This window comes from Acanthopagrus latus, chromosome 20 (assembly GCF_904848185.1).
Source record: "Acanthopagrus latus isolate v.2019 chromosome 20, fAcaLat1.1, whole genome shotgun sequence".
In the NCBI taxonomy this organism is placed as follows: domain Eukaryota; kingdom Metazoa; phylum Chordata; class Actinopteri; order Spariformes; family Sparidae; genus Acanthopagrus; species Acanthopagrus latus.
The window spans coordinates 17,339,713-17,366,087 of record NC_051058.1 but is presented as its reverse complement, the minus strand read 5'-3'; the positions used below and the strand labels follow the sequence as shown (position 1 = coordinate 17,366,087).

Genomic DNA, 26,375 nt, shown 5'->3' with positions numbered 1-26,375 from the left:
ATGGGGTTGTTTTTCAGGAGCTGGGCTTGGCCCCTTAGTTCCAGTGAAAGGAACATTGAATGCTTCAGGATACCAAAACATTTTGGACAATTCCATGCTCCCAACCTTGTGGGAACAGTTTGGAGCGGGCCCCTTCCTCTTCCAACATGACTGTGCACCAGTGCACAAAGCAAGGTCCATAAAGACGTGGATGACAGAGTCTGGTGTGGATGAACTTGACTGGCCTGCACAGAGTCCTGACCTGAACCCGATAGAACACCTTTGGGATGAATTAGAGCGGAGACTGAGAGCCAGGCCTTCTCGACCAACATCAGTGTGTGACCTCACCAATGCGCTTTTGGAAGAATGGTCAAAAATTCCTATAAACACTCTCCTCAACCTTGTGGACAGTCTTCCCAGAAGAGTTGAAGCTGTAATAGCTGCAAAAGGTGGACCGACATCATATTGAATTCTATGAGTTAGGAATGGGATGGCACTTCAGTTCATAGAATGAGTAAAGGCAGGTGAGCGAATACTTTTGGTAATATAGTGTACCAACGTGTATGTACCCCGAACATTGTCTACCGCTCTACATGGCACAGAGAGTCTTCGTGCTGAGCTCGTCTGAATGAAGGCCCTGACCCGGGCTTACACCCGTGGACTCTGCACAGAAGATAAGATTAGATCATGACCCCGGGTGCAGGTACAAATACACACTCAGAAAACTTGAACAGTGGTACAAACACATGATTACACAATATCAAAAGCCAATTATGGCTGTGTTAGGTGTTTAATTTAAAAAATCTAACACAGGTTTGGTGGAGATTCGGTTTGTGAATGTTCTGAACATCCTGTGTCCGTCACTCTGATGTCAGACGGACAAAGTAATCAATAGTAATCATGTTAGTCAACTGGCACAATGTCAAGGCACTGTCTCACTCCTGCTAATGCAGTTATGTTAGTGCTTATCTCCCCATTGTTCTATCTGTGTACTACAGGGCCATAAAGCTTTATTGTCTCTGAAAAGCTGATATCTTGACTGTGAGCTGTGAGGAAACAATTAGAACAGTCAGAAGAAGGGATATCTGAATATTCACATAGCTGTTTGTTCTGTCTCTTTTTTTGGAAGATAAGCAAACAGCAGTAGAGATTATCAGGAGCTGAAGCCTGTGACGCTACTAAGAAACTGATCAGGAACAAGGCAACAGCCTTTACTTTATGTTTCATGAGGATCCTCATGAGTTAGTGTGATTTATTGATTTATTGTGATTTATTGATGAAGTCAATCACCAGTCCCTCCAGCCGCAGACATGAACATTCAATCAAATTCAAAAAGCAGCATGCAAAGTAAAAAGGGACATATTCCACATACTGAAATTTGCAAAATCCCCCAAAAATGTGTTGATGCAACGTTGATATGATCTTTTCTTGGGTAATCATCCATGTCAACAAAAAGCAGGAGATACAGTAAGCACAGACAGAGATGCTCATGTGGACACAAGGTTTTACATATGAATTACTTCACTTGAATTACTTATTTTCTAAAAGAACTCAAAGCCTGTTACCTTAAAGCAGCTGCTTCCAAACCTATAGCAACATTAGCTTTGCATCTTAGCTTCAGAATCATTTTGATGGTACAGTGACTTGTAATAGGGTGAATGCAACTTCAGCGAGAGGGTAGGATGCAAGTGTTACATATATGTTTTGTTCAACACACAAGTTTTCAACACATAACATTGTTATGATGTAATGAGTGTTGTTCTCCTGTGTTCCCGCAACTTTATTTCCCTCATTCCATATTTCTGTCTGTTATTTAATACCTAATGCATTTCTTTACCTCACATAAAGCACAATGAATAACCTCCCCATTTGAAAGGCGTTTTACAGACTTCCCACAGTAAAGATGCAAAACAGATTGACGCTGAACTGTGAGCTCTGCACCAGAGGTCAGTCCAAACCAATAAAAGACAATTAATGATTAAATAAAAATAGCTCCATTAAAAACTAGTTCTTTACTGCCTTTGACTGGTAACACACAATCCCTCCGCCCGTATTTCTCTGCTTGTGTGCCCCCTGTTTATCTTTAATCATATCACCCCCCCTCTCCGCCCTCTCTCGAAGTGTTTTCCTCCCTGCATTGACACACACTGATTTATCACGGTTATGTTTCAAAGGGTGAGCACTGTCATGTCATTGGCTGGAAGCCTGACAACACCCACCGACCATGGGGGTGTGACTGGGGGAGGAGGGGAGGGTTAAACAGGGGCCTGTTCAGTCCGGTCACATGTTTGCTTTCGCTGGAAACGCACAAGACTTTGGAGGGACAGGGACCGTCTTCCTGTCTGTGTTTTGTGTCTCTGTCTGGTTACTCATGGTAGTTCAAAATGAAAACCCTCAGTCCAGCACCGTGACCTCTTCATGCTCTTACTGTGTCTCCGCCCCTCCCCTGCACCTCAGACCCACTCATACTGGAGTGATCAGGCTTCTGGAACGACACGCAGGGGCACAGATCACCCAACGTCTGCTAGGGTCACCTTGAAAACCCGCACGGTCACAAACAACCAGAACATGGCTGTTGAGAACTCTAATCCAAGATGTTGAAAAAGGTCTCCTCGAGCCAAGTTAATGATAAGTGGGCACAAAAGAAAAAAAAAGTTTGAGAAGTGTTTTGTTTTCACGTTTTGGCAAACCCTGCCTCACTTAACTTGGCATAAAGTTGAGATGGTGATGTGGTTGAATACAGAGAGATTAACTGTTTTACTGTAAATGATTAGAAGAGATTGAAAACTGAAGAAAAAGTACACCGACTTATTTAAGGATAAAGAGACTACAAACAGATCATCCTTCAATAAAAAAATACATGCTAAGTTTTTTGTATCGAGAAGTGTAAAAAAAAGAAAACACAATTTCAATATTTTGCAAGTTAAAGGTCCAGAAATTGAATATGATATTCATAACTCTGTGATCATTTTATTATGATTTCGTTCTTGTATAATCACCTGGAACTAAGATCATTGTATTAGATCTTCTGCCATGTTGCACTGGCATACTTCCACAAGAGCCTAAAACGGACGGAGGGATTTGCGATTTTTCATCACCTGAAGGTCCTCCATAGGTTCTCCTACATGCTTCGGAAGGGATGGGTGAGGAGAGGCATATTCAGTTGGTTGCAACCTTCAGCCTTGTCGCTAGATGCTACTAAATCCTACACACTAGATCTTAAATACTGAGACTCTGATACCTTTCTGATGTATCTGACTTTCTTTGTGATTATTATCATCAAGTACATGTTAAATATTCCAAAATGAATCATAATAAGCCTGGCCATGTTCAATGAAAATAACTCCAATAGGGCAGAAAATAAAAATGTTTTATTGTGATGACTTTACCATGAAGATGTAGAACTGTCAGCACAGTGGTCTGTCAGCAGGTGGTAAAAAAGAAAAGAAGAAGAAGAAGAAGAAAGCTGACTAATGGTTTGTTTTCACATTCCTCTAGGATTTGAAACAGATGGTGGAAGAATGTCTCCAACCTGCAATGATTTCACTTCAGGTTGTTTTGGGCTTTTTAAATCTAGTTGTTGATCATATTAGAAATGCTGTACCTTGTTTCATGCGCAGTCACATTTATCATTGTACATGTACGTAATATACCTTCCATCAATTTTTATTTGGTCACAGTAAATTGTTGCAGCAATTTGTTCTGTGGAGCCCAGGAGGGGTCGCTGTTGTGCTGGTAGGAAAGCTAATGGAAATCCAAATAAGTCACCAAATAAATAAACAACATTAAAGTGAGTAATGGAAAGTAAAGGAATGACTAAAGCAAACCAATATCGACATTAAAAGTGGCTTTATTTGGTCATGTTTTCTAATGATTCATATCTGGTAGAGCACATGTTGTGGCAGTATTTGTTTTGAGGTTAAATTAGCTCCCTATCTGTTAAATGTGCAATGTTACAAAGGAGGAATCCTCCTGCCGAGATAGCTAGTGCTTGTGGGATGTACAGTCTATACGCTTGTTGACAGTGTGTATATGACGCTGTCTGCAGCAAAGACTGTGAGGAATATGGCCGCCCTGCAGAGAGGATGCTGACTGTTTCACTGATTACAGTTAAACACTAGATGGAGCAAGAGTATTTCCCTCCCTGCTGTAGAGTGACTGCATCAGCGTGAGGGTCAGAATACAAATCCACACATTTCATAACAGTCTGAGCTTCCTGGGTGAAGCACAATACAATTAAATGACAAGTGTTTTTAGGTGTTGCTTTAAGAATCCATATGCAGTTTTTATTTTTAATTTGATAATGTGGGCAGTTCACCCACATTACAGAACGTTTATTTTCTTTCTTACCACGGATGATATTGTGGCATGCGGATAGATTTAGATGTATTTGCCCAATTTTATCAGATCGTTATTCCATTGAACAAATAGTCCCTAAAAAAAAATCAGTGCCGAAATATCTCTATTGTGTTGGAGTGTCTCTCTGTGGCTACAGATCTGAATAGACATAAGTGAGACAGAATGCTGTGAACCGACATTTTAATGAAATTACTGTATATGTGGGGCTTATTAAAGGGATTATTTCCATGAAGATTGTGGACATAACTCAATATGTACATAAAAATTAAACCACCAATCCACACGGCTGGCTGAATCAGACCACAGACAGACAGACGAGGTGAAAACACCACCAGCTGCATCAGAGTTGAGAGGAATGATTGGAACTGGGTTATGGTAATCAATATCTTAAAACAAAATGTAGGCCAGGGCCGTAAAGTGGGAGGCCAGTAGCCCCGAAGTACATTTAACCAAGAGCTGTTCTTTCTTTATCAGTAACTTTCTAAATGTAATTTCCACTTTTTGCTACCTTGTGTCTTCCCCCCCCCCCCCCCCCCCCCCCACTACATGTGGGCTGTTCAATCAACTGCAGTCACTAGTTACATTGCATCACAAAGTAACACATTTTTTATTGAAATTGAAAAAACTGCTGGATCAGATCAGCCAGGCCAACAATCTCATATTATACAGTATATTATAAAGTATATACATACTGCACATACCATAAATATATGTGAAATATAACTGTAATTTCTACTTTTAGTAGGTACATATGATATCAGATAACTCAGGGACTATTCCTCTGAATGACTTAAAGAAATATTCGGATATCTTTACTTTCACCCAATCATGACTTTTGGGTACTTTTATCAACACCTGAATTTTATTTGTGGCAGCACTGTGACTCAGACAACTCGTGAACGAAGGCACATTCTGTACTGAGCCATTTATAACTCTGGACTTAAGTGAGAAGTAAAAGTCTTAAGGTTCATACATTTGTGCACAAGAATGTGTTATTCAAAATGGAAAAGTGAGAAAAAGACGGCCCGCTCTCTGCTACCATAGTGTGGTGGAGTAGCGTGAAATGTAATTCCGACTGACTGCACACTGAAATACGGAGATCGAAAACATCTACGGGCTCAAAAACGCTCACTTCTCCGAAAAAAATTTATACCGCTAGCCTTCTGTTATTTCAAAACTTTCTCACAGGATCGTCGTCTTTGTTTGTTTCATTCGGCTTTTATGTCAACTGTCATTTCAACTCGATATCACACCAGTAGAGCCAGTTGAAGTGAAACCATCATCTGTTGTTTGTCTGTGTGTGTGTGTGTGTGTGTGTGTGTGTGTGTGTGTGTGTGCGTGTGTGTGTGTGTGTGTGTGTCAATTTAGAGGCCGAGAGGTAAAAAGTTGAAAAAGTTCCCACGAGAACTTTCCTCTCGAGTGGCTCTATTCAGGAAGCTGTGGCTTTGACTTGCGTCTGCTCACATCTCCTCATCAGCACAATGCATATCGCTCTATATATATTCCGTGTGTGTGTGTGTGTGTGTGTGTGTGTGTGTGTGTGTGTGTGTGTGAGTCTATGCTTGTCAGTCAGATGTCACCCCACGTGTCAGGTGGCCCAGAAGGAAACCCCACAGGAAGTAGGGTCAGGCCCAGGGAGGTCATGAAAAAGTCAAACCGCCTGCTATCGTCAACACATTTCAACTCTCACTACGCCCCGTCAACTGTCTGCCAACCACAGTCTACACACCTAAAGCCTCCAGCTTTTCTTTGAGGAGACAGAAATCGTGCCATTGCAGCGCTTATGCAAGACAGTGTGACAGAAATGTGAAGAGCTTTAAAAAAAAAAAAAACTTTCATGACAAATCGCGGGTCTGAGCTGCGTGGCTGTATCAACAGTTCTGATTATTATTCCATGCTCCTCAGGAGCATCACAAACACACAGTGATGTCTCTTGAATCAGAGCGTTTTTGTTATTTAATAATAGTTGAATCTGAGAAACAATACGATGATATGAATGATATGATATGAATTCACAGACAGAGGTAGAGAAGATTGTTGGGTTTTGTTCTTCAGGCTCCAGCTTCACCTCAAGTATCTGTGGACAGTCTGGTCCAAAGAGAGCTGCAGGGATGGCTGCTCCACTCCACTGTGAGACACACGCACACACACACACCGTTAAACCATGTAACGGCCACATTGATGCCATTTTTATGTAGACAAATCGTTTTTTAAAAAATGATACATGTAGCCTGTAGAAAGGTGCTTTGTCGGGTCCATTATGATTGTTTTGTTTATGTGGGTTTACGGATTCTGACGGATTGGTTCCAAAAGGTTCGTCAGCCAGTTATCATGTGGTGTTTCATCAGCATCAGGAAACTTGGTGGCTGTCCATTTGTGGGAACATTAGCGTTGGCTATTGTTAGACACGTTAACGTTTTCTAGCTAGTGAGGGAAATGTTGGCAGGTGCAACAAACTGGCAACACCTCAAGTTAAGATTACCGTATTTCTGAAATAACACCGGGGTGCAGGTTTTACTTAAAGAATAAAAAGCAAAAGTATTGAGTATTAAGTTTCCTGTCAGTGTCTTTTCTATAATATCTGATGTTTCTGGATTAATATTACTCCTCTCCTAACTTGAAAAGATATTTGTGTTGATGTTGTGGATGCATTTCTCACATCGACCAGCACTAGGCTTATAGTACAAAGCTAAAAATAATTAAATAAATAAAGATTCTCTGTAAGTCGATGTTAATCAAGTGACACACACACACACAGACACACACCTGAGGACATAGGTAACACAGAGGATGCAGAGTGGCTGGTGAGCGCCGGGCCTGGACTTGGAGGGCCGGACGCTGGGTATGACGGCACTGTGACTCTCCACCCAGACGTAACCTCCACCTTTGACCAGCATCCTGTACTGACCGCTGACTGACTGAGTCTTCAAACACACTGCAGACACAGAGAGAGAGAGAGAGAGCGAAGGGGGTGAAATGAGATAATCATAGGTGTGTAATGTGAGTGTGTGTGTGTGTGTGTTTCATTACTTACAGTTCAGATGATTTTTGGTCAGACAGCTTGTGTCCAGCGTGTGACAGAGGTCGTAGATGGAGCGGCCGAGCAGCTCCTCAGGACCGTAACCCAGCAGCGGAGTCACCCTGCAGAAACAATTTGAATTTATTTTACAAAATAAATGACTTGTAGCCTTTTCCTTTTCAACTTACAAGAGCAGATTGAACATAAACTTAGAGCTTAAGATAAGTTGATCAAAAGAAAATCAGTTCCAAGTCAAGTCTGATAATTATTTAATCTTTTTTCAAGCAGAGATGTCAAACATTTGCTCATTCCAGCTTCTTAAATGTGAGGATTTGCTGCTTTTCTTTGTCTTTTATGAGGAAGGATTCATCGTGAAGACTAATCCATAATGAAAATTTGGAAAAAACTTTGACTTATTCAGCAGCAGACACAAAAATGTTTTTGCTGATATTAAGCAATTAAATGGTTTCTAATTTGAAAAAAGAGAACTTTAAAAAGGAACAACAGCAGTTCTGAATTCTTTTGTCACACCAAATGAATAAAATCTTGCTTTCTCTTTCTGTTTCCCTTTAAGCCGCTCGAAGGAAATTAAAATAATCACACTTCACTCTCTCATGGTGTGTATATATATATATATATATATATATATATATATATATATATATATATATATATATATATATATATATATATATATACATATACATATATACATATACATATGTATATATATTTAGTATGTTAACTCACACGTCAACAGAGCTTTGTGATGTGCACACAGAAATATTCGACCTTGAGACGCTGTGCTCATCTGGTTTTTGTGCAACATTTTGTTCAAAATTTACCTCTGGAAACTGGAGACCTTCACTAGAATGCAAGATAAAGACGTGTTGGTTTGAATGATGTTTGTCTATCATAAACTGTGTCGTAACAATAGTTCACCCCGACACTGAACATCTAATGGTTTGAGTTTGCCGGCCGAACCAGCAGAGCAAACGTCAGTGAAGCGTGGTTGTAGAATCACTTATCATTTCATAACGTACGGTCAAACAGACCTCTCGACTCTCTCTCACACCACTTTGTTGAAGTAAAACACGAGTGCCGCTTCCACTTCCACAAGGAACTTCTGGCTGGTTACGAAACAGTCTTGGTTAAGTACCGATGCCTCTATGTGATCTATGTAAGCAAACCGGACCATTGGCTATTTCTGTATGATTCTCACCTCCAACAAGGAGGGTATGTTTCCACCAAACTCGGATGGAGGATGGGTCTCGGCCCAGAATAGATCCCAGTAACTTCTGGTGCTGATCCAGGATTTTTTACTGACTTTCATTAACATTCTTTAACATTAAAGTGACACCATGCTGTCAAGTTTGATATTGTATTTGACTTGACTGAATTGAAGGGGACTCTTGGGCCATGGGTGAAGGTATACGCTCTACTGAGTGCCATCCTAGTCGTAGTCATTTATAACGCCTTCCATCTGCTTATCAGATAAAGGACCCTACACGTCGAACACATCGGGGCCGTTCAGATTGGCAAATCAGTGCAGAAAAAAGAAACAGAAAAAGAAAGGGAAAGCCCCTCGAGCCTATCACTGTAGTATTCATAGTATCATCCATTTAGTTTCTCTACGTCTTCGTCAGTGACATTTCCAACTATCCTACGCATTCTCGAGTAGAAGTGGCTGTAATAGCGGGAGTGGTGTCAAAAAAGGAGCAGAACGTATGAGCTGGTTGGCCGTCGGCTGAAGTCTTTGCGTTGTGTTCAAGTGCAGTTTTAGGCCGAGAAACAGGAGACCTGAGGCAACAGAACAGTCTCTGGTGACAGTTTGGTGTGACAGGGCCTTAATCCATAAAATCAAAAACTTGATGGCGAGTGCTGAGGACGAATAGAGGGGTCTGACTGCTCCGTAGCCCGGTGGCACGGCACTAAAACAAACTTTTTTTTCAAGTACGTTATCGTTTTTCCAATGAGAGCCAACAAAAAATGAAAGTTCCTTGATGTAGCTTTGAGGTGGAAACAGAAAACTTTTCCTCTGTGGTGTTTCCAAGAGGTATTCTTGTGTTCCAAAGATGGCACGATTGCGTCTGTTTCTCTCGCACAAAACAAGAGTTTATTCATTCACACAGAGAGAAATGTTGCCAGGCCGCAGACAAATTTTGACAATGGAAAGTGGAAGCAAAGTTTAGAGGGAACCAGTGTAAACGCACATGGCGTCATTAACTCTGATATTGAGTTTACGCCAATTCACAAGCACTGGCGAAGTGCGTGTGTGTGTGTGTGTGCATGTGTGTGAATCACCTCGGGTCGCAGTACGTGAACCTCATGTCCATGCTGTGCTGGCTGGTGAAGGTGTGTGTGCTGAGGAGAGTGTGTGAGAGGGGCAGAGACTGGCAGGTGAGCAGCAAGCAGGTAACCGAAGACGGGGAGATGCACACCTTCAAACGGCCCTGACAGTGGAGAACCTAAAAACCAAAGAGAGGTGGGGTCAAATAGATACGATCTGACTGTACAAGTGTGTCAAGTGATGTTGCTTCTCACTAACCTTCCACGTAGCTGACTTGAGGTTGGCGCTTCTTCCTCTGTTTGTCAGAGCGCTTTTAACCCTCATCACAAAGTCTCTCTTTGCACCACGCCAAACTTCCTCTAAAAGAAAACAAGCACTTTAACAAACTGCATAGATAAACCTGTATTGAACTCTCATAAGAAACCGCAAACGCTTGCTCGACGCTCACACACACACACACACACACACACACACACACACACCTGCTGTAAGACGCAGATTACTTCTGATTTCTTCGTGGTCACAAGGATGCGTGAACTCGAAGATATTGTGTCCCATCAGCTCAGTCTGTCAGAGAACATAAAGTACTTCTCTTTAAATCCTGAATCCTAAACGTTCACCTGTGCATCGTGTGTGTGTGTGTGTGTGTGTGCGTGCGTGTACCTGTGACAAGCCCATGTACTTGCTCACGTTGTCGGACAGGTAGATCATGTCCCCCTCAGTGGACAGGACCATCAGGAACCCCTCCAGGATCCTCAGGTACATGTCCGACTCCTCCGAGGCCTCGACCTCCTCCGCTTCCTTCTCCCCGTCGCACTCTGGCTGATCCTCCCCGCCTTCCTTCACCGGAGCATATTTTACTGCGTGACCAGCCTCTGTTTTAGTCCCCGTCCTGCCTGAAACACATAAAAAAAAGGAGGTGAGTTTTCTTATTGATTGTGCTGCAGTTTGTCTTCTGCAAAACTGCTGTGAAAAAAAAAACGTGAAGCGACTCTGCTCTATTGTACGCTTTCAGCGAGGCGCAGTAATCATGGGAACTAAAAACCAAAAGATGTGGTGAGTTTTCTATTTTGTGTCACAAACTGTGAGTGTGTGTGTTCCAGGTGTTATGCTGTCAAGGACTTCCTCTGTGTAACGCCGCTGTCAAACCCACCAGCCTTGTGACAACAGTTTACCACAACAAACTGATCTTATTCACTCTCGAAACACATGTCTGCGACACTTTTATACATCGAACTAACCGGCCGACTGTCGCTGTGCGTGTGGATTCAAACGTTCATTTGAAATATGGAAATATGGAGTGCCACAAATTCCTTCAAATCTGGATTTATCACACAAAGACAGAAACTAGCGATATTTCGACATCTGCAGGAGTTCCCAAACCCTTTGCAGACATTTTAATCTTCATAAGGTGTCGATTAGGCATTTTGAAGAATCAGCTTTATTTGAGAATTGTTTGCATTGTTTAAAGGATAATAAGATCTGGTTTTGTCACTTTGTGCATATTAATGATATAAATGGAAATATTTCTGTTCAAGTAGTAACAACGGTTGCTTACAACTGATTAAGAATTCGAAATTTAACAGTCGCTTCTTCAAGCACACGTGTCAAACAAGCACACGTGTCAAACAAAACAAGCTTCTGTAATGTGATAATTTCAGCTTTGCTTTGTTAGTTTGTAAGTAAATGAAGAGTCATTGGGTGCTGAGCCGTCGGTTGAAACCAAAGACGCCATTTTGTGCCCTGGGAAGAGCATTTTTGGCTGTTTTTGACATTAGATAGAGGAAAGGATCGATCGCGAAAATGAAAAGTATTCTTTGTGGCCTCTCTGTCTGTACATATAACCTGTTTTCTTTTTTTTTACATTCTGCAGACATATACATAATCAAAGCTGCAAGCAGCATCAAACGGGCCTTCGCTCTCCTGCACATGCCTCCGAGTTTTCACTTCTGGTGTGCAGGTTCATCACTTTTCATGCATGTCAGGCCCTCAAATCATGATTTATTTAGAGACATAAAGATAATAAGAAGAATTGGAGCAATTAGAATAGAGCCTTCTTCCCCTTAATGTATATAAAATATACACAGATATCAGTGAGTGTAATTAAGTATGCTCCTGAAACTCCGTTGATTAGTGATGTGTGAGACGTCGGCCTGTAGATGTCTCGTGCCATTGGTACCTTTGAGTATCGTGTGCGTGCGGATGTAGCTGAGGGTGAGGCGGATGACGGACGGCTTGTCCAGGTGAGCTCGGACAGACGGCTGGAGCGGCAGGAGACGAGACAAATCCCCAAACACCTCCGACTCCACCCGGCGTCTCCGCCTGGCTGCCTCGCGGCTGATCGCCCTGCAACAAAGTCAAGTCTCACTAGTGAGATTCACAAGGATTTGATCAAATATCAATGACAAAGTAAGTTAGAGACCCGACATGTCGCTCTGTGGATACAGAAGGGAAAACGCACTGCACTCTGTGACAGAAATATAAAATTGCAGCTTAACTTCTCGTAATTACTGAGTACAACAGAGAGTACTCAACAGGTGTTTTGGTTTCCTCATCCACAGGAGTCAAAGTGAGAATTACAGGATTATTTCAGGTTCCTATTATGTAAAGTTGCATCACAGTTCTCATTTTCAGTGAAAAACAACATTCAAATCATGATGATGTGACATTTATTGTAATAAAGAAACACATTTTCTTACATCTGGAGAACAAGACGAGGGCATCTCTGCTCTCAGTGCTTCATTTTCATGCAGTTTTGTCACATTTTATCAAGAAAAAGCAGCTTGTTGCACTCGGCCGTGTTGCAATTTTGATAATGTTTTTGATTGACTCTGAGTTTTGCTCGCTGCGGCTGTAGCTTTGCAAATCCACATTCTGCCTCCAACACCTAAAACTGGTCAGGAATGTAATTTCTCCAGAACTCTGCATTAACTCTGAACAGTCATGTCTCAGTCTGATGACACGGTGACTCTTTGACATTAAGTTTGGAGAATTTCTCAACACTAAGGGAAACGCGCAACGCTTCATTTGAGCTGACGCTGAAGCGTAACTTTTTTTTTCCTTTTTTAATGCTTTTGGTAAGAGTTTTTTATGGCTTTAACTTTTTCAACTTCTAAAGAGTGATTCTGAGTTTTGATGTTTCTATTTTGAGGTGTTGTTAATTATACTTTCTCTTTCCACTGCTGATGAATAGAGGAAAGACAGTGAGGGCATTGTGATGTTTTATAATTAAACAACCCCCAAAAAGCTTTAAAGGGGCCTTATGTAGTTTTGGAAAAGAAATTCAAGCTCATTAACCATATTGATGAGGTAATAAAACAAACTCAGAAATGTATTTTTTTTCCTTAAATGAATAAACAAGCTGTTCTCAGAGGAAAATAACATCCCCAGAATACTGATTGAAGCTAGAAAGGCAGGGTCCGCCACATAAAACACAAAATCAGTCACTCTTCTGATTAAAATGTCCTCCCCAAAACTACACAGTGCACCTTTAAGACAAAACCTGCTGAAGAAGTCTACTGGAGGACATTTGTAACAACTAGAGTTGGGAAAAGTTTGTTTCTTCTCCATCATGGATGGTTCCCAAAATGTCTCTATTGCACAAAGCAACACGCAGCTTTACCTTCTTTTCTCCTTGTCGGCTGTCATCGTGTCCCGCAGGCGTCTCTGTCAGGTGTCATTGTGCACGTCGAGACGAGAGGGGTGGCGACGGCGGCGGGAGCTTGCAGCACGGCGGGGAACCTCCACGCTTCAATTTGCACCGTCGCAGGTAGCCGAGTTAATCAGAGAGGCAATTAGTGGTGCCAAATGTCAGAAGGCAAGTGGCTGAGCGGTGAGTGTCTCCTCCTCCTTCTCTCCCCCCTCTGCATGCATCACCTCTACACAAACTGAGCACGATGATAGGTCAGCATCACCCTCCCCTTCTTCCTCCCTCCCTCCCTCCCTCCCACCCACCACTCCAACCTCTCCTCTCACAAACTTAAAAGCATTCCACGTAAAAAAAACAGAACAAAACAAAACAAAAAAAGCAGATCTGCTGCAGCAGGAAACGGGAAGGCAAAGATGACACACAGGAGTCTGGGAGTGATGTAGACAGCTCAGTGTTTTATTGGAATCAGACCAGACAGGACTAGCCTGGCTGTTGCACTACATTTTGGCACAGAGTAAGATAGATGTGACCAGGAACAGCCCTACCCCTGGGTGCACGAAGCTTCACTACACACCGACTCTACTGCACACAGAGCAAACCAGCTCGCCTTCAGATCACTGTACAGTACACGCGACAACAGTCCTTCTCTGTGTGTGTGTGTGTGTGTGTGTGTGTGTGTGTGTGTGATTGAGAGTGAGAAAGAAGAGAGAGGAGGGAGGAGTCTGTGTGTGTGTGTGTGCGTGTGTGTGTGTGTGTGTGTCTTTGAAATAAGAGGTAATTCAGCTGCTGGTTTTCCACATTTCTTTTCACCCGGCTGTAACAGACCTATGATAGTATAGTTATAGTATAATACACAAAGGTTTCCTCCAGATACACTTTACAATAATAATAATTATTATAATAAAAAAGAATGAAAGAAAGAAAGAAAGAGAGCAATAAGAAAAAGAAAAAAAGCCATTCTTGAAAAAAAAACAAGCAAACAAGTCAGAAAAGCAGAGAGTGATTTTTGGCTGAGTGAGACGGCTGCTGGAGGCGGGGGAGGCGGAGGGGAAGGGGAATTGGTGCTTTGGAGGAAAAGGGAGGGGAGGGGGGGTGAAGATAAACACTGATGGTAACTATAGAAACAGAAATGCTGAAGACAAAAAGTCACACACTCACGGGGAGAGGAGGGAGGAGGGGAATAAAACCACGCATTCACACGTACGAAAAATGTACATTCACGACAAAATAACGCCCACGCGCCAGCACATTCACGCCGGCAGGACAGACACGGACTCTGAGACTAGCAGATGGATGAAGTAGCTGGAAAAATCGGGCTCTTTTTTTTTTTTTTCTTCTTCTTTTTTTAAAACTGCTACACAGGCCGCCTGTAACACTCTCCGCTCCGCATAATTAGTTTCGATAGCCTGTAACTTGTAAAGCTCGACATTCAGTTTGTGCACACGAGACGGGAACTGTCGCATGATGAGAGCAAAAAAAAAAAAAAAAAATTCACTCATACCACAAATAAAGAAACATTTTCCAGGAGAAAAAACAGACAAAAATAACACATGAACAAACAAAAACCGTAAAATATATAGATAGTCAGGGTATTGCACAAAAGGGTATTTGGCCCTAACTGGTCCACAATAAGGACAGTAATAACACAGGTAGGGTGCTTGTCCATGCGCCACGACGCTCCTTTACTAGCAGACGATACCAACACAATACAGCCACTCAACACAGGCTATATACAGGCCTCTGCACCCAGCACCTACTGTACAGTCCACATGTGTGCTGGGGAGAGAAGCAGTGTGTGTGTGCGTGTGTGTGTGTGTGTGTGTGTGTGTGTGCTTGTCTGAGCATGTGCAGTGAGCTCGTAGGTGTGTGACAGCGTGTTTGTGTGAGTAAAACATGGGATTTCAATGTGTGTGTGTGTGTGTGTGTGTGTGACAGCATGTGCAGGTGTGTATATTCATATTCATAGTCAATATTCATATTTATATTCATAATAAACCCAGGCAACAAGAACAACACAATGCAAGTAAAGAATATTCCAAAAAGTAACAACAACCAATAGCTTCAAAGTAAAGGTGTGATTGTGTGTGTGCGTGTGTGTGTGTGTAAAGGGATTTATGGTCAGCATTGTGTGCGTACATGCATGCCAGGTTTAGTGTTTTTGGATCAGTGTGTGTGTGTGTGTGTGTGTGTGTGTGTGTGTGTGTCCATATGTGTGTGTTAGGTCTGCGTCTCCTCGGGGGCGCAGTAGGAGAAGTCCTTGAACTCCTCCTGGTTGATCTGTCGGATGATGGCCTCGTCCGTGGGCGTCAACACGGGGTCCTCCTTGGTGAAGTCCTGGTCGAAGTTATTCACATCTCGCTTGGTCTTCTGCAGACACACACACACACACACAGAGGGCGTCAGAGGAAGACGCTCTAAAGTCTCGTACTGTTAAAAAGTGATATGACAGCGACACCTTCTGACCACTGACACTTACTTCTTGTTCTGTGAAAACACACACCTGAACATGTTGTTTACCGTATGTGTCTGCAAGAGCAGCTCCCCAAAAGTACTTAATCATAAATTATTACTCATTTTGAACACACTACAAGGAGTTTTTAATTGAACAGTCTCAATTCGATGCTGATGCCTCTACATAAGCAAAACACAATCAGTGAGAAGGTTGGCTATTTCTGTTTGATTATTATTGTTAGGAATCCACCAATGTTTGTTTTGTTTTTTTTCAGGGCCAGCACTGATCCAAATTTTAGTAATCAACAAGACTGATAACAGAAATTTGGAACAATACACATTTGCAGCGAAAATGCAAATCTCAGCGTCAAAGTTTCAGATAACTAGTGATGGAATGTAACGACCAATGAAGAGCACTTAAGAAGAGTTTTGAGGTAATCCACTTTAGCGTTTCTATTTTATGCTACTTCATACTTCCTCTCCACTGGTTACTCTACAGTTTCGGATTATTCAGTGTTGATAGGCTATTACTGATTAAATGTAACCAATCAGACAGACACAAAAACACAGATACTAAAAATCAGAAAAATGTAACATAGCGGCCACAATAATCTTCCTGGCCGATAATCAGTCCATCCATACTGACAGTTATTCTTAATGTCTGTCATCAGGTAGGATTCTGATTTATCGGTGTCATATCAGGCTTCATAAAAGTAAAACTGCATTTTATGGTGAAGTGCGGAAGATGAAATGAGGAGTCTGGTGGTACAGCACAGCCAAATTCACCAAAATCATCAAAAACTTTTTGTTATTATAATTTTTTGAGGGACTGTACTAAATTGTCAGTGGCTCCTTTGCATTTCCCTTTGAAAGTGTTGTCCCGCCTGTTCCCACCACAACATGACCTCGTCTTACTGTAAGCTGCACACTTGACTGCTCTTGCAGCAGCACAGGAACTTTTGCATGTGTGAAGAATACAGATTTAAACATTCTGCATCCTTAAACGTTTTGTGTAAATATAAGAAAATATGTCTAAATGTGTAAGGGTATAACACATCAATGTGTGTGTGTGTGTGTGTGTGTGTGTGTGTGTGTGTGTGTGTGTGTGTGTGTGTGTGTGTGTGTCTCTTACAATTCGGGGTTTAAAGGGTGGTTTGACCTTCCTCTGCTCCAGCAGCACCCAGTCGATCTCTCTGAAGAAGGCGTGGGACTTGATGGCCTCCTCGCAGCCCGCGCTCACCACGCAGCCTAGACGCTTGGCCGGGTTCTTGGTCATAAACTACACGCCAACACACACACATACACACACACACAATTAATTTCAAACTGCATCATCTGAAAAAAAATAAAACAGTCCCTTTTTAGACACTTAGCTGCGGTTTCATCCATAAAGTGACGAGGACAGAAGCAGGACGAGGGGCTGAGCAGAGAGCATTTGAGTGCTAATAATAGAGCGGAGGCATTAATGGCTCTGTGGACGGTACAAACAGGTCAGCAGAGTGCTGGTGTTATTTACCGTCACTGAAAGCTGCGTCTCTTTTGTTCTGTCATCTGTTCAGCACTGTGAGAGCACTTTGCGATCCGCTGCGGTTTTATGATCATATTGTTATGACTCCGACCTCTTTGGCCGACATTATTTTATTCCTGTCAGTATCACAGCACGGTGAATCGAAACACCTCTGTGTTAAGTGCACTCGAGTTGATCGTGTGCAGCTCCGAGGACAGCAAAAACATGAATGACAGTGTGCGAACACGGGACAAATATCAAGAGACAGACTTGTGCACGAAGGGAAATCATTTCGAATCGCAGGCATTCATTACATAGCGCAGCAGACTGATTTGTGGGTCAACAAACCTCTAGTGTTTAAGGCACAGTATGTAATTTATACCACAAGGGGTCTCTCAATCAAAACAATAACAAACGACGGAGTTTGAATCAGCGGCGTGGGATCATGGGAGTTGCTGTCTTCGTCCTTAAACAGAGCGAGCAGCGTATGGCAGTGAACAATCGTGCTCCATCAGAGAGTGAGTGAGCAGCACAAACAACAGTAAACAGTTCCTACACACTCAAAGTGTTGACAGATGCTGATAGCTGACAGTCATCGACGACAGAGGAAAGGGTAGCGTGGTAGATGTTAGTTGCTGCTCAGTGCACTTGTGTTTCGTCTACGTGTCCCGTTTATTCGTTATAAATTGCTCAGTTTGGTGTGTTTCATGCAACTGTATCATTAATACTTCCGTTTGTTATTAGCTTAGCTTTCTAAGTCGCACTCAGGATATTACCATTTGTCAAATGTATTTAATTAAATTATTCTAAAATTAAACCGTTCTTCGATCTGCCAAGGACGCCCTCAAGCACCAACAAGAATCACTGTTAAAGAGGAAGAGATGCACTCTTGAAGAGAATTTAATGGCTCTAATGTTCAGATAAGAGAGAATGTGGAAAAAGGCACGCACCGCTCTGAGGATGGAGACAGCCTCTTTGCTGAGCCACACGGGATAGAGGACGTCGTCGTGGAGGATCGACTCGAACAAGTCGTCTTCGTTATCGGCTTCAAACGGAGGCTGCCCGGCCATCATTTCGTACATCAGCACCCCCAGCGCCCACCAGTCCACTGAGGCGCCGTACTCCAGCTCCTGCAGGATCTGATTCAACATCACCTTGTGTTAAAAACTGCAACACATTTCCGCTGGTGCAACAGACTGGATCAGACTACCTGTCCACAGCGTCACCTCTTTTGCTCACAATTAATTGTAAGCATTTATTTTATTTCAGAAAAGTTCTGTTGACTGAAAGCTGCACTTGAGCAAACCAACAGCCACCTAAGCTTGTACATTTTTGAGCCTGCGGGTGCTCGCAAATAAAACTCCCCACCACCAGGTGGCAGTAGTCTGTAGTCGTCATTCAAACTGGGAGACTCTGGACTGCAGATATATAAACATTATGATAAAGCAGCGGTTTGTTTCTAAGGTTAAATGGCACTGGTGAAGACACAGAGGTGAAAAATGCAGGGGAAACCTCACTAGATGGGTGGTGGAGCTCAGCTCACCTCGGGGGCGATGTAGTCTGGCGTGCCGCAGAAGGTCGTGGTGGTCACTCCGTTCATGATGCCCTCTTTGCACATGCCGAAGTCTGCCAGCTTACAGTGTCCCTCTGCATCCAGCAGGATGTTATCCAGCTTCAGATCCCTGACAGAGAAAGACACAGAGAGAGGGAGGATCAGCACCAGCTGGGGTTCCGTACCAGTAGGTCTCATTGGGACAAGTGAGCGTGAAAAAAATGTTCTTCAGATAATTGAACAAATGCTCCGGATTTTTCAACCAGGACACACTGTGAATATTGTGAAGAATCTACTTGAGGGTGTCCTTGGTTAAAAAAAAAAATCTGTTGGTGTCATTTACCTGTAGATGACCCCGTTGCGGTGCAGGAACATGAGGGCAGAGGTGACTTCGGCAGCGTAGAAACGAGAGCGAGGCTCGTCAAACTTCCTGGATCGCTGAATCTGGAACATCAGGTCTCCACCGTTCACATATTCCATTACAAAAAACAAACGGTCCTGCAGAGAGAGAGAGAGAGAGAGAGAGAGGGGAAGTGAGGGCGAAGCATGAAACAGAGAAAGCAGTGATGAATCATCAATTCTGCGTGCCGTCTGGTGGTCGTACTCGTGTCTGGAAGCAGCAGTAGAGCTGGGTGAGGTAGGGGTGTCGGCGGGCGAGGGCTAGGATGCGCTTCTCTGTCATGGTGCAGTCCACGTCGTCGTCCTGCAGGATCACGTCCTTCTTCAGCACTTTGACGGCGTAAACCTCCTCCGTCCCCTTCAGCTCTGCCAGCATCACCTGGAGATGAAAGACGAAGGAGTTGAAACAAGTCAAACATGAGATTACACACTCATCTCGTTCCCTGACAAGGAGAAGTGAAATTTGATGTGGAGCTGCTAATTCACATCTACTCTATTTCCTGATAATAATAATTTGGAACAGGCTGTTAAAGGAACTAAAAAAAAACACAGTTTCAATTATGAAAACAAACAAACATCCCCCTCAAACGCCTCCTCTGTGTTGTCGCACCTTGCCGAAGCTGCCTTTGCCGAGGACCTTGATAAAGTTGAAGTCCTTGAGGGTCCTCCTCTGGATCTGTCCGTTCTCCCTGCCTGCCGACGAGGAGGACGTGGAGGAAGAGGAGGTGGTGGAGGAGGAAGAAGAAGAAGAAGAGGAGGACGAGTGCTGGGGTCCCTGCTGGTCGAGTGACAGCGCGTCCTGCAGGCGATCCAGCCCTGCCAAGTCTGTGGGTGTCGACGGAAAAAAGCAGATCAGACATCAGCGAAAACAGGCCGACTGTCTTTTTTCCTGTCAGGTTTTTTTCTTTTTTTTTAGAAATGTTGCTCTCTATTTTTACTGATTACTTTTTGCTAAACTTTCAAATATGACGATCACATCCTCTGTTAAAACCAGGGCTGACTCAGTTACAGCATCCCTGGTAAAATAGCAGCGTTATCATTCTCGTTTTGGCCCGACAGAAACAAAAGTGGGACTCCTTCCACAAAGAACAAAGTTAACTTTTAATTCTCGGCTTGCAAAGTGTGAGAAGACGATGACTAACTGAGACAACCAAATGGTGGTGGTGGGCGGAGGGGGATAATTCTTAGATAATTCAAGTTTAGTGTTATATCTACAGCAACAATAACAGATTTAACTGCTTATTTTTAAGATAATATTGTTAGTGAAGTTGAAATACAGCCTCTCACTGGTAGAATTAACACATTCAAACCACATGCTGCGGAAACGAATCTCCAAGAGTTTTGAAATCTCCGCCTGTTTGTGTCAAATCTTGTGTGTTTCTGATGGATGTGTGTGTGTGTGTGTTGAGTGTTACCCTGCTGTGAGGGGGAGGTGGGGACAGCTGGCTGGCTGAAGCTGTTGTCCTCAGTCGTGGAGAGCTCAGGAGGAGACTGGGGAGGGTCCTGCCCTGGAGTCAACTGAGAGAGAGAGACAACATGACCGTTCCATTCTGTTCTTTATCTTTCCTTCCCTTCCCTTTCTTTAAAAATACAGTAAAGGATCCTTTACTGTCCTTTCCTTTACTGTATTTTCATTTTCCTGTCCGTTCCTTTCTTTTAGTTTACTGTCTTTGCTTAACTGTCTTTTAATTTCCTGTCCATTCCTTTCCTTTCTTTTACTGCCCTTTCCTTTCCTTTCCCTTCTTTTCCTTTACTGTCCTTTCCTTGACTGCCTTTTTATTTCCTTTTCTTGGCTGTCTTTTCTTTTCCTTTCCTTTCCTTTCCCTTGTTTTCCTTTACTGTTCCTAACTTAACTATCTTTTTATTTCCTTTCCTTTCCTTTACTGTCCTTTGCTTATTGGTCTTTTCGTTTCATTCCCCGTCCTTCCACTCTGACTCTACACTACATTTATATAAACCCTGAGTTGTCTCTATACTCTTGGACATGTTGAGCTTTATGATGGCGACACATACCCTGCGTGAGCTGCCCGTGGCGTAACGTCTTGCTTTTCATTTCGGTGTTAGATTTGGTGCCACTTCTGTCTCACTATTTCAACACTTTCACGTCACAATGTCTACGAGTATTATTTCCATCTGTTGTAGCGAATTAACTTTTCTATTGTTCACAAGAAAGTACAGAAAAACAAGGGGCAGGTCCCAGCGTCTAGACAGGAGTCTCTCAGGGATAACATTAGAATCTCAGTAATGGCACCCAATATATCTTAAAATAAAACCATCTGTAAAAGTAATGAAAACAAAAATCTGATAGCAATCTTTAAAAAAAAGGCACACCCAAAACTGAACTGTGTCCTTGACGTCCTTCATGTTGTTAAATGTAAAACGTATCAATGGAAATATTTTTATTTGTGTGGGACTAAATGTGCAGAGTCACAGTGACAGTCGTTACCTTCCTCCTGCGCTGTGCGGTGTTGGAGATCTTATCAGGTGTGACTCCCAGGTCAGACAGGACCTTAGCGATTCCTCGGGCGTCCACACCACAGTTAGGAGCTACATTGGTCTCACACCGTCTGTGCACATTCATCTTACACACTGTGCGACAACGAAAATGAAAATGAAGTTTTTTAATGTTTCCGAGTCAATAAAGACATCAAGCTGTGCTGGAGGACCTGAAGGTCACAGATGTGATCAAGAGCAAACAGGTGATGATCAGTAGACTGCAGAATGTAAAACCACACCTGCTTGCTCATTTTACTGGCAGCCCAGTTAAGTCCTTAAATAGATATAAAATCCTCTAAAAAAAATGTATTGCAGACACTAGAACGCAGGTTTGGTGTCTTTTTGATGAGTGAAACCTCAAAAATACACACTGAATCCAAAAATGTTCGATATATTTTTCCACAATTAAATGACTAATCGATTGTCAAACCCTGTAATAAATTATAAAAACAAGTTCATACACCTACTGACAGATATTCATCAGATACAACTGGCAGATATTTCATAAAAAAATGACAAGAAATGCATGAAGTTATCAAATTAAAATATTTAAAAATCATTTTTCCTCCATCTGCTTCCAAACAGAATCTTTAACAGGCCTGAAAATTGAAATATTATATTTAAAATTATAATTATAAAAAACTAAGACCATCAATTCCTCACATGTAAGAAGCTGCACGTTCCAAGAATCATCATAAATATGACATGTTTGTATTGCTAAATGATTAATTGATTGTCAAAATCAATAATTAATTATGGAATGTAACTATCAACTATAACAAAAATATAATTTTTCATGTATGCTTTTATAAAATTAATTACCATGTACTTAAACATTTGTCTATTTTTACTTTACACATATATGCACATATTGGTTTGGCACCTCTAAATGCACTCATCCGCGCTGACACCATGAATTCCCAACTGCACTTGAACTCACCTTTGCACTGCAGGCCCTGCCTCATGAGGCCCCACAGCAGGGAGCCACAGTGGTCACAGAAGGTGGGAACCTTGTAGTTGTGGATACTGAACTTATGGGGCATGTTAACACTGAACCGCTGGGAACCCACCTACAGAGGGAGACACACACACACACACACACACACACACACACACAGAATGTTACAAAGAGGTCACTGTGGCATTATCGGAGGAATAATGCATGCGGCTCAAGTGCAAGTACACCGTGTACACGTTACCTTAAGTAACACAGATTTATTCACGACAGGCCTGAATGGCGAGCGGCCCTTTCCATATTCATGATTCACTGTGTGTGTGTGTGTGTGTGTGTGTGTGTGTGTGTGTGTGTGTGTGTGTGTGTGTGTGTGTGTTGATTTGTTACACACATTTTATTGTTTCAGTGTGCGTACCTCCTCAGGTGTGTCCTCCTGCTTCTTCATCCCGGCACACTTGGTGATGATGAGCTCGTGGCAGCGCTTGTGGACGACACACGTGCACACTGAAAGCATCGACATCAAGCATTCATAGCATTAGAAACTGTCAGTCTAACCACAAGAATTTGATTAGAGGAGGTACGGCAGACACATGATGTTTTTATCAATTAGAGATTAGATTAGATCGACTGCGAAGAATCAAAGTTCTAACATCCTAAAAATAAATATTGTGTTCTGCAGTGATTCTGATGAAAAACTCGGGTGATGCATCGATGCGCCAATTCAGTATCTGTGGCGATACTGTCTTCTTAAAGGGTGCCGGTCAAATGTGACTATATATACTATACTATACTATAACTATATAAATAAAAATCAGAGGTTAAGCTAAGAAAGAAAAACATACGGAAACATACAAAACTGACACTCAGCAGATCAGCTAGATGTTTACTATGTTTACGTTATTACACTTTACAGAGGTAGCACAACCCGCTCACAAGACAAAACATGAATATTGGAATGATTCCGCAAAACCCTGGATCGCTTTCAGTGTTTTCAAATTCATTATTTCTACAATAACTAGCAAGGTCGGCTGCAGTGCAGGCAGCTAAAGGGTAACGCCTCAATTTTACACATTACAGTGTGTTTACAGGTTTTTGGGGAGTTCTACTGCTCGTGTGGGGGAAAAAAAGCAGTATAAAGCCTTTTGTGGCTCCAGACGAAGCTGCATGTCATCTAATAAATTACATTCAGTGATGTCACAAGTTGCATTGTGGGTATTGTAGGCAGTCTGCATTGCACTCACAGACAAATGATCAAAATCGATACAGCTGCATTCAAGATACATTCTGTAATTTGTGTAGCATGGAGGAATTTATGAACTTCATCATGCAACTCTGTGTTGCACAATGACGAATATATTAGCTTCTACCTTGTACTTTTGTATTTGATTGATATGTCTGACAACCATATCTGAGGGATCATTGTAAAAAATATGTGCTAATTATGTTTCCTAATATCAGTCTCAGCATTGGTCCCAAATAATCCAGTATCGGTCAGATCTGGTGCCAGCAAAAATGTTTCAAACAAGCTGGGACAGGGGCAACATCACACGTTCACAGGATGATGGGTGGGTGCTGATAGTATCAGGATTTGATCCTTGAAAGGCTCAGGGCGAGGTCCACCACTTTGTGAAAAGTTGCGCATCCTCATTTTGCAGAATCATCCAATGTGACTGTTATTCCGTGAGAGCAGGTCAGAAATACTTTGACTTCCAGCTCTCAAACAACGCTCAGGAGCAGTTTCTAAACGATGGCTTGCGACCAAATCACAGCTGTCATTCAGCAGCATGTAATCCATCTTGTGTTCTCACTGTTAAATATTACATGACGTGCGGCGTTACTTGAGAAACTGGAGCCGGTCATAGAAAAGTACTCACCCTGACACTGGTATCCCTGCTTGCCCAGCACGCCCCTATCAGATCACACACAGAGAGACGAGTCAGCATTTCAGTCAGGCTGGTTTAAGCAAACGTTGAGGACAGGTTAACTCTGTGTGTGTGTTGCCTACCAGATAAAATCTCTGCAATGTGAGCAGTAGGTTGGTTGTCTCAGGTAGGTGGCCATGAACTTGTGTCCGTTGACTTGGTGGACGCGTCGTCGGACGGCGCCCTGACGCCGGCGAGGGCCGATCCTCTCCCGGAACACCCGCTCCTCATTCTCGTTGGTCCCCGAGGCTGTCGAGGGAACAAACACAAGTGCATCAACAAGATCTGCAGAGGGACATTTTCATAACTTTTGTGTGCCTTATGAGTCAGTTCTAGATGAGTATTCACGCGGATGTTTTCTTACGCACAGCGATTTTACTTCCTGAGACTGTTTGTACAAATAAAGATCATTTGCATCATGCTGCTCGAGATGTTTAATCATTCAACGGCCTCTCAGCTTCCCTCCCTCCCTCCCTCCCGCTTCCTCGCAAACACCCCACACCTACCAGAGGCCTATGCATGCGTACGTGTGCGTGCTATTTATACTTCCATGTGTGGGCACTAAAACGAAGGACAGCATATTAAAATACTCCTCCTCAGTGAGCGCCATCCAACCAGCCGTTCCCTTCCTCTCTGCATCTCCCCGGAAACATAAATGCTTTCCGAGGGTAACCTTAAGACAAGAGAACCACCTCCACTCTCACTCCCACACACACTCCATCTCTCCGCGCTCCTGTCCTAGTTTCACTCTCCCTCCATCCCTCTCCTGAGTGCCTTATAGATGTGGTTACTGCTGAGCCTCCAGAGTTCGATTACAGACAGGCTGTCTAGGGACTCTGTGTGTGTGTGTGTGTGTGAGTGTATGAGTAGGAGTGTATGTGAGTGAAAGTGTGTGTTTTTGTGTTTTTTTTTGTGCATCTATGTACGTGTGTGTGCATGTGTGGAGACGGCTTAACAGGCCATTATTGGGATCACTTTGTTTTTACATAATACATCATCCATCTGTCCAGGACACACACATACACACAGGCATGCTGACAAAGGAGGGGCGACGAGGCATGACAACAGTGAAGAGCGATCGCCGTGGAGACAGACGCGCTCTGCCGGCCGACCAACTGGGAGACGGACGTCCAGCAAAACACACACACAGACGGACGGACCGAAGATTCAGATTTGACACCGACACGCAGGAGACCAGCAGCACGGAGGAAAGGCTGAACTACAGATGGCCGCATAAACAAATATGGCACCAAAATGAAGAACAATACAAACGTGGCGGCGATCAATCTGCATCTTCATTCACAGAGAATAGACTGGTGGATGTGTCGGAAAATGGTTAAAGACAAATTAAATTAAAAAATGCTAAATTTGCTGAAAACCGAAAGACGTTGAAGTGGCTGTTGAAGTGCTTCCTCAAATGTTGAGCAAGACTGTGCAACACTTAGAGTAATTACGTTGAAGCACTTCCATGAAATTAAGTTTAAGCTGAAGTTAAAGTGGACCCTGAACTACTGAGCAGGATTGGAAATGCATTTGCAAAATAATTGTTCAGGGTTGAATAAAAAATAAAACCACAACTGGCTACACTTTCTGAAGGAAAGTAAAGAAAAGATGTGAAATGTCTTGAACTGAAGTTGAAATTGTAGCTGAATTTAAAACACTGATGAAAGTTGAAGTGACAGTTTTGATTAGAGATATGTAAGTAATCTTACAAGATTGAATAAAAATAAAACCACAACTGCCGTTTTTTTTTCTGAAGGTAAATGTAATACACATTTGAAATGTAATAAAAATGTC

General features: G+C 42.6%; 2 protein-coding genes and 1 long non-coding RNA gene across 5 annotated transcripts in view; 1 reads left to right on the top strand and 2 right to left on the bottom strand.

The window, feature by feature from the left end:
- The first annotated feature begins 537 nt into the window (after positions 1-537).
- LOC119010150 lies at positions 538-26,375 on the top strand. Of its 3 annotated transcripts, XR_005071916.1 has the most exons (4): positions 538-682; positions 10,321-10,566; positions 13,308-13,479; positions 25,589-26,375. It is a non-coding gene; the product is annotated as an uncharacterized LOC119010150 (long non-coding RNA). The 3 variants fall into 3 exon arrangements; XR_005071917.1 differs by lacking the exon at positions 25,589-26,375 and having other exon boundaries at positions 13,308-14,786; XR_005071915.1 differs by lacking the exons at positions 10,321-10,566; positions 13,308-13,479; positions 25,589-26,375 and adding exons at positions 6,394-6,468; positions 7,375-7,969.
- epas1a (endothelial PAS domain protein 1a) lies at positions 5,634-13,455 on the bottom strand. The gene is made up of 9 exons (XM_037082076.1): positions 13,270-13,455; positions 11,827-11,993; positions 10,311-10,543; positions 10,130-10,214; positions 9,906-10,006; positions 9,662-9,825; positions 7,373-7,479; positions 7,105-7,273; positions 5,634-6,466 (listed from the first exon to the last, which is right to left on the bottom strand). Exons 1-9 carry the CDS (start codon positions 13,293-13,295, stop codon positions 6,403-6,405), a joined length of 1,116 nt encoding a protein of 371 aa, XP_036937971.1. The 5' UTR covers positions 13,296-13,455; the 3' UTR covers positions 5,634-6,402.
- The window catches only part of prkcea (protein kinase C, epsilon a), a 34,932-nt gene continuing 22,288 nt past the window's right edge, over positions 13,732-26,375 (bottom strand). Inside the window, exons 3-15 of the mRNA XM_037082074.1 lie at positions 24,662-24,827; positions 24,531-24,565; positions 23,072-23,160; positions 22,642-22,771; positions 21,652-21,794; positions 20,621-20,723; positions 19,816-20,030; positions 19,411-19,584; positions 19,150-19,304; positions 18,798-18,936; positions 18,205-18,393; positions 16,880-17,026; positions 13,732-15,663 (exon numbers count right to left, since the gene is read on the bottom strand). Of these exons, the coding sequence (XP_036937969.1) occupies positions 15,514-15,663; positions 16,880-17,026; positions 18,205-18,393; positions 18,798-18,936; positions 19,150-19,304; positions 19,411-19,584; positions 19,816-20,030; positions 20,621-20,723; positions 21,652-21,794; positions 22,642-22,771; positions 23,072-23,160; positions 24,531-24,565; positions 24,662-24,827 (1,835 nt within the window). The 3' untranslated portion in view covers positions 13,732-15,513. The remainder of the gene's footprint in view (positions 15,664-16,879; positions 17,027-18,204; positions 18,394-18,797; positions 18,937-19,149; positions 19,305-19,410; positions 19,585-19,815; positions 20,031-20,620; positions 20,724-21,651; positions 21,795-22,641; positions 22,772-23,071; positions 23,161-24,530; positions 24,566-24,661; positions 24,828-26,375) is intronic.

Excerpts from the sequence above, each read along its gene's own strand:
- epas1a (XM_037082076.1), bottom strand. The coding sequence starts at position 13,295 with ATGACAGCCGACAAGGAGAAAAGAAG. Across the intron at positions 10,544-11,826 it reads CACGCACACGATACTCAAAG|GCAGGACGGGGACTAAAACA; the intron begins GTACCAATGGCA and ends TATGTGTTTCAG. Across the intron at positions 7,480-9,661 it reads TTCACGTACTGCGACCCGAG|GGTGACTCCGCTGCTGGGTT; the intron begins GTGATTCACACA and ends TTGTTTCTGCAG.